General features: G+C 36.9%; 1 protein-coding gene across 7 annotated transcripts in view; it reads right to left on the reverse strand.

Moving 5' to 3' along the window:
- The window catches only part of DPH6 (diphthamine biosynthesis 6), a 204,828-nt gene extending 192,796 nt beyond the window's left edge, over window positions 1-12,032 (reverse strand). For 4 of the 7 annotated variants that reach the window (XR_012373591.1, XM_073876763.1, XM_073876762.1 and 1 more), the window contains exons 1-2: window positions 11,877-12,032; window positions 8,265-8,359 (exon numbers count right to left, since the gene is read on the reverse strand). Coding sequence is in view for 5 of the 7 variants with exons in the window: in XM_073876763.1 (XP_073732864.1) it covers window positions 8,265-8,359; window positions 11,877-11,899 (118 nt within the window). In the remaining 2 variants the exon portion in view is untranslated. Of the gene's footprint in view, window positions 1-8,264; window positions 8,360-10,018; window positions 10,066-11,341; window positions 11,736-11,876 lie in introns of those variants that run through there. The other 3 variants (XM_073876764.1, XM_025883709.2, XM_025883708.2) reach the window with 3 other exon arrangements.
- Between the last annotated feature and the right edge of the window lie 3,958 nt (window positions 12,033-15,990).

Raw genomic sequence — 15,990 nt, forward strand, 5'->3', positions numbered from 1 at the left:
AAGTATGTGGAGATTAAACAACATGCTACTGAACTAATGGGTCAATAAAGAAATCAAAGGGGAAGTCAAAAAATACCTTGAGACAAATGAAAATGGAAATGCAACAATCCAACATCTATGGGATGCAGCAAAGGCAGTTATCAGAGGGTAGTTCATAGCAATATGGGCCTACCTCAAGAAACAAGACAAATCTCAAATAGACCATCTAACTTAACATCTAAAGAACGAGAAAAAGAATAAACAAAGCCCAAAGTTAGAAGTAAGGGAACAACACAGAGTAGAGCAGAAATAAATGAAATAGAGATTAAAAAGACAAAAGAGAAGATCAATGAAATTAAGAGCTGGTTCTTGGAAAATGTAAAATTGACAAAACTTTAGCTAGAGTCAGCAAGAAAATAAGAGGACTTTGAATAAATAAAATCAGAAATGAAAGAGGACATGTTACAACTGATACCACATAAATACAAAGGATCATTGGTGTTAAGAACAATTACATGCCAAGAAATTGGGCAATGTAGAAGAAATGGATGTTTTTAGAAACATACAGTCTTCCAAGACTAAATCTTTAAGAAATTGAAAATCTGAAGAGAGTACCAACTAGTAAGGAGATTGAATCAGGAATCAAAAACCTCCCAACAAACAAAAGTCCAGGACCAAATGGTTTCACTGGTGAATTCTACCAAACATTCAAAAAATATTTTATACCTATCATTCTCAAACTCCTCCAAAAAAACTTAAGAACACTTTCAAACTCATTTTACAAGGCCAGCTTTACCCTGATAACAAACCAGAGTAGAATACCACAAAACAAGAAAATAACAGGCCAAATATCCCTAAGGAACACAGATGCAAAAATCCTCAACAAAATATTAGCCAAATGAATTCAACAATACATTAACAGGAACATACACCATGATCAAGTGGGATTTACTCCAGGGTAGTAAGACAGTTCAACATCTGCAAATCAATTAACATGAGGCACCACATTAACAAATGAAGGCTAAAAATCATATGATCACCTCAACAGATGCAGAAAAAGCATTTAACAAAATTTGGCATCCATTTATAATAAAAATTCTCAGCAAAATGGATATAGAGGGAATGTACCTCAACATAATAAAGGCTATGTATAACAAGACTACAGCTAACATCATACTCAATAGTGAGAAGTTGAAAGCTTTTCCTCTAAGACTGGAATAAGACAATGACACCCATTCTCACCACTTTTTAAAAAAAGATTTTATTTATTTGAGACATAGAGAGAGAACATGAGCAGAGAGAGGGGGCAGAGACAGAGAATCTCAAGCAGACTTTGCACTGAGCATAGGGCCTGACACGGGGCTCGATCCCACAACCCATGAGATCATGACTTGAGCCAAAACCAAGAGCTGGATACTTAACCAACTGAGCCACCCAGGCACCCCGCCACTCTCATCGCTTTTATTCAACATAGTACTGGAAGCCCTGGTCACAGCAAGTAAGCAAAAAAAAACAGTCCACATTAGGAAGAAGTAAAACTGTCACTATTTGCAGATGACATGATACTAGATATATATATATATAAAACCCTACAGACTCCACAAAAAAACTATTAGAACCAATGAATGAATTCAGAAAAGTTGCAGGATACAAAATCAGTATACAGAAGTCTGTCACATTTTTGTACACTAATAACAAACCACCAAAAAGAGAAATCAAGAAAACAATTCTATTTACAATTGCATCAAAAAGAATAAAATACCTAGGAATAAATCTAACCAAGGAGGTAAAAGTCCTGCAAACTGAAAACTATAAAGATACTGGTGAAAGAAACTGAAGAGGACACAAATAAATGGAAAGATACTCCATGCTCATGGGTCGGAAGAATTAACATTGTTAAGATGTCCATACTAAACCAAAGCAATCTATAGATTCAATGCATTACCTATCAAAATTCCCATGACACTTTTCACAGAACTAGACCAAATAATTTTAAAACTTATATGGAACTACAAAAGACCCTCAATGGCCAAACCAATCTTGAGAAAGAAGAATAAACAAGGAGGTGTCAAGCTCCTTGACTTCAAACTGTACTACAAAGCTATAATAATCGAAACAATATGGTATTGGCATAAAAACAGACACATAGAGCAGTGGAAAAGAATAGTGAGCCCACAAATAAACCCACACATAGTGGCCAATTACTTTACTACAAAGGAGCCAAGAATATACATTGGGGAAAGGATAAATGGTGTTGAGAATAATAATAAATGGTGTTGAGAAAGCTGGACAGTCACCTTCAAAAGAATAAAACTACATATACCATATACTAAATGAATTCAAAATAGATTAAAGACTTGAACAAATTAGAACTCAAAATAGATGAAAGACCTGAAACCATAATAATTCTAGAAGAAAACATAGATGGTAAGTTCTTTGACACTGGTCTTGGCATTGAATTTTTGGATTTGACTCCAAAAGCAAAAATAAGCAAATGGGACTACACCTATAAAAAGCTTCTATATAGCAAAAGAAACTACCTACAAAATGAAAAAGGAATGGAGGAAAAGATTTTCAAATCATATATCCAATAAAGGGTTAATAGCCAAAATATATAAAGAACTTACACAACTTGAGAGCAAAAACAAAACAAAAAACCAAACAATCCACATAAAAATGGTCAGAGGATCTAAACAGGTATTTTTCCAAAGACATAGAGGTGACCAACAGGCCCATGAAAAAAATGTTAAACATCATGAATTATCAGAGAATCAAATCAAAACCACAATGAGCACTTCATACTGGCCAGAATGGCAATTATTAATAAGATAAAAAAAATGACAAGAGTTGGAGAGGATGCGGAGAAAAGGGAATCCTCCTACACTACTAGTGGAAATGTAAATTGATACAGCTAATATGGAAAACAGTATGGAGGTTACTAAAAAAATTAAAACTAGCACTACCATATGATCCAGCAATTCCACCTCTGGGTATTCATCCAAAGAAAACAAAAATGCTAATTCAAAAAGATATATGCAACTCCATGTTCACTGCAGCATTATTTACAATAACCAGGACATGGAAACAATAGTGTCCATCAATGGACAAATGGGTACAGAAGATGTGGCAATATATATTGCCACATACAAGGGCATCATGCTAAGTGGAATAAGTCGGACAGAGAAAGACAAATATCAAATGATCTCACTTACATATGGCATTTAAAAAGCAAAACAAATGAACAAACAAACAAAAACCCAAAACAAAACCATACAGATAAAGAGAACAGATTTGTGGTTATCAGAGGAAAAGGGAATTGAAGGCAGATGGGCAAAATGGGTCAAGGTGGTAAATTGTATAGCGATAGATGGTAAGCAGATGTATTGTGGTGATTATTTTGTAGGTTAAACAAATATTGAATTATTATGTTGTGTACCTGAAACTAATACATTATATACCAATTTTATCTCAATAAAAAAATAACAATAAATCACCATGTCTCAGGTGGACCCATAAGTTTTGTAATATGTTTTAAATAAAATTGTTTATCTAAAAAAAGGAAAAAAGGGGCACCTGGGTGGATCAGTCATTAAGCGTCTGCCTTTGGGTCAGGTCATGATCCCAGGGTCCTGGGATCGAACCCCGCATTAGGCTCCCTGCTTGCGGGAAGCCTCTTCTCCCTCTCCTGCTTCCTCTGCTTGTGTTCCCTCTTTTACTGTGTCTCTCTCTGTCAAATAAATAAATAAAATCTTAAAAAAAAATTAAATAAAAAATATAAAAATTAAAAAAAGTAATTCAATACTGTTAGAGCAGTTAAAAATGAGTACAGAAACATAACTTAAGGTAAGCAGTAACACAATCACTGGTTGTCACAAGATTTCACAAATATTGATATAGGTAAAATATTCAAAATAGATGAGTTAAATCAGACTTTTTGATGATACAAATAAACTTACAAATATGTTGGAACACTTTTTGATCTCACATATTTACTTTTTAGAAAAAAGAATCATGAATGTACAAGATATTATTTGCAGATATTCATCATACCATTATTTATAATACACTAAAAATTATAGTGTATTCATATAATGAAATACTATACAACCATTAATATAATTTTGAAGACAAGCATTTTCTTTTTTTTTAATTTATTATTGAGGCATAATTGACATACAATGTTATATTAGTTTTGATTTGACAATTCTATACATTGCTCAGTGCTTACACAATAAACATAGTCATCTGCCACCAGGCAACATTATTACAATACTATTGACTATATTCCCTATGCCGTGCTTTAGAACCCCATTTTATAAATATAAGTCTGTACCTCTTAACCTACTTCATCTATTTCATCCATCCCTCCACCCACTTCCCCAACAACCACTAGCTGTTTTCTGTATTTAAGAGTCTGGTTTTTTGTGTTTGTTCATTTCTTTAGTTTAGATTCCACATATAAATGAAATCATATAATATTTGTCTATCCCTGTCTGACTTATTTCACTTAGCATAATGCCCTCTAGGCCCATCCATGTTATTGCAAATGAAGAAGGAGCATTTTCTAAATCATGTTCTATAGAATAGGAATCCCATGAGATATTAATAGGTACTATATGCAAAAAGGATTCCATGGTCAAATAAGTTTATTAAAAATGGGGATAACCATGTTAAGCAGGTGTCTTTGCTGAATTCTTTCTAGGCTAACGTGCTTTAAGGTGCTCCAATAAGGGTAGAGTACGAACCATCTCTGAAATTTATGTATCCTTAGAAGACTTACATTTCATCAGGTATTTGTGTTTCAAAGAAGATACCTAGGAAATGCTGTGATGGGATATTTAATGACATGGAAGATGTTCACAATATGTTAGTAAGTAAAAAAAAAAAAGCTTACAAAACAATTTGTTTGACCTGTATGTATGCATATATGCCAAGAATATCCAGTGAATGTGAGTATGAAGGATAAACTATAAAAAGGGATGAAAATTGTTATTTTAAGGGCCCCTTCTGTAATCAAAACTGTCACCATATGCCATCACATTTTTGTTTACCAGGTCTGAACCCAATCCACACATCAGATTGGCTTCCATGTACTTGCATTATTATTACATAACTATCTATTCCTGGTCTCAGTAGGAAGTAAAGATATAGCCAAAGTCACCTAAAAACCTTTCAGCTTATCCTCATCTCAGACTTACACTGGATCTTTAAATGTATTAATTTTAAAGAATATTGATACAACTGAATTTATATATTTAAGAACTCTGAGCTTCTCAGCAAAAAACCTCCTGATGTTAGCATAATAATTAAAACATTTTACTGACTGGGATGCCTGAGTGGCTCAGTGGGTTGAGCATCTGACTCTTGTTTTCAGCTCCTGTCAGTCTCAGTCTTGAGCCCCCTGTCAGGCTCAGTGCTTAGTGGGGAGTCTGCTTGGGATTCTCTCTCTCCCTCTCCCAATCCCCCCCACCCCCACTGCTCACGTGCTTGTGCTCTCACTCTTTCTCTGTCTCTCTAGGATAAATAAATAAATCTTAACAACAACAACAACAACATTTTACTGACTTCAAAAACCTAGAAAACAATTTTCCTTTAAGGCTCCATTTAGTCCTAACCACAACATAACTTGTATTAATGGAATCTACATTGCAACAATGGTTTGAGATCAAATAAAATCAAAAGGCTCCACTGTTGCCTGAAGCACCTCAATTAACATTTTACAAAAGTTCCTACTACAAATTTAAAGAGATGGTTTTATGAGTTTTATGACAAGTTCACATTATCCCCATTGATGGGAATAAATTCCTTTGCAGACTACCCACTGAAAACCCAGTGCCATGAATTCACTCTAACCAGTTTCATACTGGAGTCCTCTCTACCAGTCATTCCTCATTAAGGTTCCTTTTACAACATGCTTGGATGGGGGGAAAGGAAGTCAATCAATGAAACATTCAATAATCACCAACTTCCTGCTGACTTTAAATCAAGATTAGCTAAACCTTTCCCATCTACTAACCCACAGCCATCCATTCTCTTCCACTACAATTACTATAGTTTCAGCTGATTTTCTAGCTTTTACCTCATAAGATTTTAATTCCATTTACTATTGAATTTTTTCTAACAGTATTCTAAGTAAATGTCTCCATTCCATTCTGAGGTATAATTTAGAGATACCCTTTATTTATCATCTTGCCCAACGTGCCAGTGAATCATGAGCACATGGAAGATTATACATTAATGATTCAGTACAAAGTAACTAAAATAATTCAAGTAGAAAAGCTTAAGACAAGATCAAAACTCCAGGGAGGGAAATTATATCATTGTATGTATTATATATATTATATAAACTTCTGCCTTTTAAATACCAAGACCTTCCAGACAGAAAGCTTAAAAAACCCACTTGGCTGATTAGCCATAGGCAATAAGGGAATTTTTTTCCTTTGATAACAGAACATAAGCCTGTAACAAAATTCTGCTTCTTCTTTTATAATATAGAAGTTACAGTATAGTTCCCACTCACCCTTAATCAAAGAATTTTCTCTTTATTATTTAAAGTAAGAAAAAGGAGGTCATTTTCCAAACACCTTATTTCTAAAATGCTGTTATTATTCGTCATTGAAATCCTAGTGCAAAATCCTAGAGTACGTGTTAACCTCTATAAGACCTGTTTTCTATTTCTTCCTATAAAATATTTCTAATCTCTACCTTCCCACTTCACTTCCAGCATTACTTGGGTCTTAATTGTGAAGGAAAGAAAATTCAAATATCTGACTGAAATAATTGCTTGCTCTTCCAGGCCTAATTCTGGTTAGGTCATTATTCATCTGCCCACCAGTAACTGAGTGAATGCCTACTAGAGGCACAGAGCTGTCCCAAGTGCTGAGGTGCAATTAAAGAAACACAGAAGATCTGACCTTCCTCTCAAGAATCTTATAAGCAATCTATTTGGGGATAAAAATCAAAGACAAAATAAATAGACAACAACTGTAAAATGATATAAAAACAAAAATTCAACAGACTGGCAGTCTTGAGGAAGGAAGGAAGAAAGAAAAAAGGGACATATTTAGCACTAGATTCAGATTCAACTGAATTTACTGGATGCTTACTTCATGCCAGGAACTCTAATTAGTGTTTTCACATATACTACTCATTTAATTCATCCTAAAATAACAATAGAACAAAAGCATGGTCTTGAAAAAAGCTGAGTAAAGGGGATGATAAAAAGATCTTACTAGAAGAGCCATGTGGAGAAGCAGTTTAAATAAAGTCAGACAAGTGTTAATCTCTCCCTATTATACTTTAACAGTTAATATCTATAGTTATATGGGTGTAAAAGAAGAGTATAAAAGGCAAATTGGTGAGTATTTTTCTTTTTAAAAAAATTCTAATTGGGAAAAAAGTACAGCCAGGTGTGGTGATAGATGTTAACTATACTTATTATGGCAATCATTTTTCAATATATACAAATATCAAATCATTATGTTGTACAGCTAAAACTCATATAATGCTATGTGTCAATCAGATCTCAAAAAAATAAAAGAAATTGAAGGTTGAATCCTAACATCCAGAGTTCAAAATGTAATCTTATCGGGAACTAGGGTCACTGCATATGTAATAAGTTAAAATGAGATCATTAGGGTGGACTCTTAATCCAATATGACTCATGTCCTTATCTATAGAGGAAACTTGGACACAGAGAAGGACACAGGGAAAAATTTCTGACGAGGGAAATTTCACTGGGAAGAAAAGTGAAAAACACAGTTAAAATGAGATCTGTGAATTATCTGTGGATGTCCTTGTTATCACGGCAAATAAAAAGTAGAAATGTGTTGCTTTATGCCTCTCTCAAGTCTTACATGTTTAGCTTACATCTAAGATGGATCATTTATCAATGTATGTCTTATTTCCCAAGCTCCTAGAGGTTGTGTCTTATCTACCTGTATGTTGGTTACAACACTTGGAAATGTGGAACAGCAGTACACTCTGAAGTAAGGAGATTCAAGGGTTCAAGTCTCAGCTCTGCAAGTTTATTCTAGCTATTTACCTTGGACAAATTTATAAAACTAGGAGTCTCAATATCCTTGTCTAATAAAACTCTCTAGGAGTTCTTATGAAGAATAAAAGATATGCAATTAAAAACATTTAGCATAGAACCTAGCATCTAATTAGGTGCTAAATATATATTAGTTCCATTTTTGTCTTTGCAGGCTGCACACAATAGAACACAATTATGAAGTTGGAGTCCCAGTCATTTAGAGAATTTCCAAATAAAGGTATACACTTACCTTGGTTTTCAGCTGGTCTCAGATTTGCTAAAGCAACAATCTGATGCCCAGCAGCAATGCACTGCATCATATTGTAACAGCTATCCTTCCCACCACTAAAAAAGAAATAAAAAGATAAGTATCAGGTTACTGACCATTATTAAACATAGAATCATTAGATATCAAAATATATTTATTCAACTTTTCCAAATACTTGAGGGACTGCTATACAATTAAAATACAAAAAAAAACCCACATGTAATTTCCATAGCATTGAGCAAATGAATCTGAATGCCTGAGGTTGCTACTCATAAAAGGCTTATGAAATTATGTGCCATTTTAACAAAGAGCATTCTAAACAAAATATGGTAACTCTTTGGTTTATAATAGTGCCTTTCCTTTATATACAAAGTGCTTTGAAAATAAAAAAAATGATTTCATTTTTATATTATATATATTCCTTAGATGAAATTCTCTATGGAAAAGTAGAAAAAAATCTGTTCTACTACTGTAAGAAGTCTACTGTAAGAAATCTAACAATTGGCCACCATCACCAACTAAAGACTCAAATTAAAGATTTGAGATCCAATCTAATGACAAAGTTTGATGTACTTTGTGGGTTCACATTTTGTAGAGACAGAAAACAAAATGCTGAAGTTAAGTATCCGTACAATCAGTACATTAGCCATCACTGTATATATGATGGCAGGATAGGCTTGAGCCTTAGAGCTAATAAACAGATTGAAAGGAACTTCTAAATTCTAGGACCAAATCTCCTGAGGGCAGGGGCAAATCACTTAGTCAAAACAAGTAGTTTCATCTATAACAAGGCTGAATGGCAACCTTTATGCCAACAGCAACCTTTATGACAAGTTCATCTAATAACAAGGTTGAATGGCAACCTTTATTTTGGTTTAAAATCGGCTGTTTCTCACTAGACATATTTCTTCCTTCATTATCATTGCCTCTCTTTCTTCCCCTCCTTTTCCATTCTTTCTATTTTTTGCCTAAAATCTGCAAGTGTACCTCCAGGCAATAGTCAGATATACTTACAGCCCAAGAAACTTTTAAAAAGGGACTGCTTTTCCTAGAAGCTGGCCCTTTTGCTTTGTATTTTAGTTCCCAACATTTATCTGCCTCTACTACATCCAATCAGTAACTACCATTCCAGAACTTCTCATGGGAGATCTCAAGAGGCATAATGAAATTATACATCATGCTCCCTTTCCTCAGATTCTAATAGTCCCCTATTACATCTTCCACAACTTCCCCTATTGAACTTCACTGCTCTATTTTCTCAGGACAAAAAGATTTGACTAATTCTTTAGAATATTTAGAATATTAAAGATTAACAGGTATATAACCACAATTCTAATTCTTCAGAATATTAAAGATTAAAGGGTATACATCCACAATCAGAACTTAGCTTTATAATTCATTTGAAAATATGCTAAGATTTCAAACATGGTTTTAAAATAGTATTTCCCAGGGGCGCCTGGGTGACTCAGTTGGTTAAGTGTCTGCCCCTGGCTCAGGTCATGATCCCAGGGTCTTGGAATCAAGCCCTGCATCAGGCTTCCTGCTCAGCAGGGAGTCTGCTTCTCCCTCTGCCTGCCACTCCCCTTGCTCACGTTCTCTCTCTAATAAATAAATAAAATCTAAAAAAACAAAAAAACAAAAACACAGTATTTCCCAAACTGTGTTCTATGGAACACTAGTGTCCAATAAAGACTGTAAGAACAAAAGGTTTGGGAAATGCTGAGTAACTTACTCACCTCTCAGAACATTATGAAGTACATAAGCATATGTTAGGTGAGAAGTCCTATAAAAGATTAGAATTTTAGTTCCCAACTCTGGTATACTAAGCAAAGTCACTCAATGTGCTCATTATAAAACTAGAGAATGGTTTAGCTAATTCTCGGTATGTCATTCAACTGTGAAACTGAATAATTCAATCTTTTGTGTATAAGGAGAATAATGTTCTTTATGTTCTAAAGATATGTGAGAATCTTGGTTTCATTTATTCCTTAGAGCACACAAACATATTCCATCTCTCATTTTAGTACACATACACACACACACACACAAGATATATTACAAATAGATTCACTGTATTTAAGTTTAAATTCATATATATTCAAATGTATATTCATATAAATGTATGCATTCATATTCATATAAATTATGTTATATATTCATACTTATAGCATTCATTCTCCTAACATTTATACAGATCCTACAATTTAGCAAGAATTTTCCAACACTGCCATTTTTAAGTAATTTGCTTTTTTATCTTAACAGTAATATATGCACATTACTGAATATTTACTGTAATGGATTACAGCAATCTTGTATCCTTCCTTCCAAGATCTGAATCTTCAGTTGGTGTATCTCACTTCAGTGGTTAAACTTCTGGCAAACTGCATATGATGTGAATTACTCATTTCCTGGACTACTTTTTATTCTTGTCTATTTGATCAAATGAAGACCACAGTGGTCAGAGATTAATCACTTACAGAAGAAAATTTGCTGAATAACAGTAATTATTTTGAGGTTATAAGTCCTAAAAATGGCATCGAAGTAAAATAAATTGGAATATTCCAGACACTACAGAAGAGATCAGAATGTTACATCAAGAGTTCTTAACAAGTCACTATTGTTAGCCAGTATCAGTTAATTAGAACATTGAACAAAAAAGTTTATGAAATCTTCAATGGGCTTACAAAAGAAAACATGGTTGTGGTGCATCTCATATATTCTATACAGGTCCAAATCTCATCAAATTTTCAAGTACTGCACTCTAAATTCCCTTTTAAATGGTACTACGTTTACTTTTGCTTCAGTTTACAGATTGCATATGGACACATTTAAACTGGCCAGCCTTAGGTTATTTTAGGACTTACTTCAGACACCTAAATATGATGAGCTACTATAGATTTCAAACTTCTTTTGGAATAGACTATGTTACCATAGGTCAATCTAAAAGCACTTAAAGTGTATTAAAAGCAACTGGCTTTAGAATAAAACTGATAAAATTCCATTTTAATCCCGAGGGAAGAGACCCTTTTCCTGTACTTGAGCCCCAAGGTAAAACACACCTTTGTCACAAGCTGGTGAGGGAGAGGTGGCCTCCTTAAGTGGGAGGGGCCTGGAGCTATTAACAGCCTCGGGGGATAAAGGCGGACCCGAAGGACCGACCAGAAAGACTGAAGGAACTATGGAAGAGGACTAAGTGAAACCGTGGCTTTCAAACGTCACTGTCCGTTACACTTTTTAAGAATGCGACCCTGGGCCGAGTCAGAACAATGAAACCAGTGCTCTGGCAAGAGAAACCAGACATGGGTGGGTTTTAAAGTTCCGCCGGTGAATCCAAGTTTGAGGGCCAGAAAATCAGAGGCGGGGACAGGGAGACGGGAGCAGCGCCGAAGCCAGCGCCGCGGAACACCGAGGGCAATGGCCTGAAAACTCCGCCTCTTCCTGTGGCCGGGAGGAGCCGCTGGACCCCCCGACACGCGGTTCCCACACACTCTCTTTACCGCGCAGCCGAAAGCGGTAGCTGCAGCTCCCACCAATCAGCAGGAAAGGATGAGAGGCTGGCAGGTGGGGAGGAAGGTCGCTCCGGCGCCGCGTTACCTGATCAGAGCAGCGACCCTCATGCTGGGCACAGTGCGCGTGCGTGCGGCGGGCGACGGCGGGAGCCGGGAAGTTGCGGCCGTAACCCGCCGCCGCCGCCGCCGCCGCCGCCGCCGCCCGCCGTGACGCGCCCCGGGGCCTCGCGCGGGTGTTCGCCTCGCCGCCTGTCATTGGCCCGGCACGGCGACCCTTGCGACTGCCTGCCAGACGCCCGGCCGGGGAGGATGCGCCACGTCGGCGCCTCGTCCCTGTGACGGGGACCTCCTGGCCCGGAAAAGAATGATGTTTAGGCACGTCCTGACCACCTAAGTGAGGGCACTGAAGCTGCTCGGGAAAGGGCAGGGTCGGCGTCGCCGAGCCCAAGTGCGCTGGCCACGTATTTGTTTCGGTAGGAGAATATTCAAAGTCATTTATGCTGCAGATTGAAACACTTTGAACGTGCAGAGGGAGAGGAAGTTTGCCTTTACTTCCTTAGCCACCTGCGAAAAAACTAACTGCACCCTTTGTTTTGTTTTGTTTTGTTTTTACCTTATATCTCCTTTGTATTATAAATCTAAGTTTGGAGCTAGCCCCCTGATCTCGAAGCCGCCTGACCTCGAAGCCCCCTGGGGTTTGGCCCTTTGCGTAGTACAGAAGCTGAGAAGCCGGGGGAAGAGAACAGAAAGAAAGAAAAAAGAAAATCTAGCTTCCAAATTCATTCACTAAGTATTGAATGCCTCTCGTGTACCAGGCACTGATTTAGGCCCTTTGGGATACATCCATGAATAAAACAAGGATCACTATCCTAGAGTTTATATAGGGTGGATAGAGCAGACAATATACAGGTTAAAAAATTATATAGTATGTTAAAAAGTGATAAGTGCTATGAAAAAAAAATAGAGATTGAGAGGATTCAGGAAGTAGGGAGGATTTGGAGTAGGCGGAAGGGCAAGTTGCAGAATTAAAGGGCTAGATAGGACTTACTGGGAAGGTGGGAGTTGAGGCAACTTAAAAGAGGACAGTTAGCTGTGTATAACCAGGGGTGTGCTCCAGGCAGGAGGAAAAGCTAGAGCTTTTAAGAATACATCTATTAGGAGGCTAATGCAGCAATGAGGAGAGAAATGATGGATCCTGGAACCAGGATGGTACTAGTAAATTTGGTGAGAAGTAGGAGGAGTCTAGGTCTATTTTCAAGGTAGAGTCAATTTAAATGGACGGATTAGATATGGGATGTGAAAGAAAGAAAAACATGAAGGATGATACCAAAGTCATGAATTAAATAATATATGTAAGATATTTAGAATTATGCCCAGTATATAACAGTCATTCAATTTAATTATACTGTAATGTTCTTATTAACTCCAGTACTCTTCGTATGAGTGACTACAGCAGTGACAGTCAGCAGTGACTTAAGCATCTAAAATGATGCATTTTTAAAATTATGCATTTGTGGATATTTACCAAATGAGTCAAGTATTTAAAGAGTTTATAGTGTAGTTGAGGACATAAGACAAATCTATTAAACATATTCACAATACAAAAGGGCATATTTTGGAAGTAACAAGTTATGTAATGCATATGTCAAGAACCCCATGAGTTGAACCCAAGAGGGTAAATGCTAGAATGAGGGCAGGTTTTCAAAGATGGGCAGAAAAGAGCAGGAGGAACAATCGGACCTTACAAACAAAGGTAACAAGACAGGAGGAGTTCAGAGCATGTTACCCAAAATATGCTGCTTCAACATGTTGATTATTTTACATTAAAGGCACTTGAGAAACAGTAGATGCAGGAAGGGCACTCTGACCCTTTTTATTCCTGAAAGGAGGGAGTAAAACTCCCCTACAGAAGGTCCCCTCCCTGTACCAGGGATAAAGAAGATATTCTTATTGCCAGAGAAAGGGAACTGAGGAATAGAGGTGATAATGACTTAAACATTCATTCCTAAGGGGTTGTAGACTTTAGTTATCATACCCTTCTTAGTCCAGGGTTATTGGGTATATCCATTCACAGGTACCATTGGGCAAGGGAATACCAGGAGGCACCCAAGTAGATCACCTGGGCTCCATAACTATTCTTCCTCGTCTCTGCTATGTGAAAGCAGCCCCATCTCTTCTCGCTAATAAGGGTCAATTATCCTTGGTTGCTGGCCCCTGGGTGCAAAGGGTTAAAAATGTCCTACCACTAAATATCTTATATTTCAATAGATCCCTACTGTTGTGCCCCTGGTAAGAAAGAAAACCTTGAAGACTGGGACTTCTAACTCTGCTCAGTTGTGGGAGGTGAAGCACAATATTCCCCCCTGGGTCATTGGGAGTGATTGTAAATGAGACCATTCTTGCTTTCACCCCTTAGTTCCCTGATCCATATATTTTTCCTATTGGAAACATAGTTCCATACAGAGATCTCTGATTTAGTGCCTATACTATATCGTGAAGGATGGTGCACCATCATTGTTGAGTATTGTCTTTGAGCTGCTGACTTAGCTGTTAACTTCAGTAGGCTTTTCCAGTACTCTGTGAGGACAGTTTCATGTAAATAGTACAGTATATGATACAACAATTAGATCTCATGGATATGGGCCCATTCCTGTACTTCATTCTCTGTGAAATGGGTATATTTATGAATGCTGTGCTAGATGGGATTCTGTGCTTGTAGAGTTAGCACTGCTAGCAGAGGCATTGCAGACCAGAAAGGCCAGTTAGTATCCCTTCTATGTTCAGTCATATTCTGGGAGTAGCCCGGGGAGGCATGGTATGCTATGAACTCCACAGTGGATCCAAAAGTATGGCAGTTGAAAGGTGTCAGTCATCTGTGCTTCCCACAGCAGGTGTTTTTGAAAGGATATCTGAGTGGGTCACCTCCATGGCTGCCACACCGATGCAAAATGACTTTTACAGCATCACATGATGAGGAACAGGAATGTTTACACTACTTGTTTCATATTGGTCCTGTTGGAGTAAGAAATGTAGAATGAAGAGTTCATTCAAACTTAGAATAGTATTTGAAGGAGAGTCAATCTGAATTTGTAAAATTCTAAATAATAAGCAACAGTATTTTTGTATTTTTGTATTTTATTATGTTATGTTAATCACCATACATCATTAGTTTTGATGTAGTGTTCCATGATTCATTGTTTGCGTATAACACCCAGTGCTCCATGCAGTACGTGCCCTCTTTAATACCCATCACCGGGCTAACCCATCCCCCCACCCCCCTCCCCTCTAGAACCCTCAGTTTGTTTCTCAGAGTCCGTAGTCTCTCATGGTTCATCTCCCCCTCTGATTTCCCCCCCTTCATTTTTCCCTTCCTACTATCTTCTTTTTTTTTTTTTTAACATATAATGTATTATTTGTTTCAGAGGTACAGGTCTGTGATTCAACAGTCTTACACAATTCACAGCCCTCACTGTAGTACATACCCTCCCCAGTGTCTATCACCCAGCCACCCCATCCCTGCCACCCCCCACCACTCCAGCAACCTCTAGGTATTTATCCCAGAGAAATAAACACATATGTCCCTGCAAAAAAAATGTGTTACATGAATGTTTATAGCAGCATTATTTATAATAGCTGAAAACAAAAGCAACCCAAATCTCCATTATGGGTGAATGGATAAACAAATGGTATACCATGGAATACTGCTCAGCAATACACACAACAATATGGATGAATTTCAAAAGTATGCAAGTGAAAGAAGTCAAACACAAAAGACTGCATTAAGGATGATTTTGTTTGTATGAAATTCTAAACAAGGCAAAGCTACTAGTGATAGAGGATCAGTGTTATCTGGGGTCAGGGATGAGGAGAGGTCATCAATGGCAAAAGGCCTTGAGGGGACTTTTTATAGTGAAGGTGCTGTTCTACATATTGCTAATAGCAGTAGTTATACAATGGTATGCAATTACCAAAATTCATCAAACTCTACACTTAAAATTTGTTAAAATTTTTATATGCAATTAATGTCTTAACAAATTGTCAGTAAGTTATTGATAAGGATGGAGCCAGTTTTTATTATTTGATAAATGATACTCCATTAATTCACTTTCTCAAAATGAGTATATGAGTATATGTATATGTACTATAGGAAATAAAATTTGAAGGAGACTAGACTATTTGTAGCCATTGGTGGGATATCC

Source organism: Callorhinus ursinus, unplaced genomic scaffold, assembly GCF_003265705.2.
Source record: "Callorhinus ursinus isolate GAN/ISIS: 27379988/994484 unplaced genomic scaffold, GSC_fseal_2.0 scaffold25, whole genome shotgun sequence".
NCBI classification, from domain to species: Eukaryota; Metazoa; Chordata; class Mammalia; order Carnivora; family Otariidae; genus Callorhinus; species Callorhinus ursinus.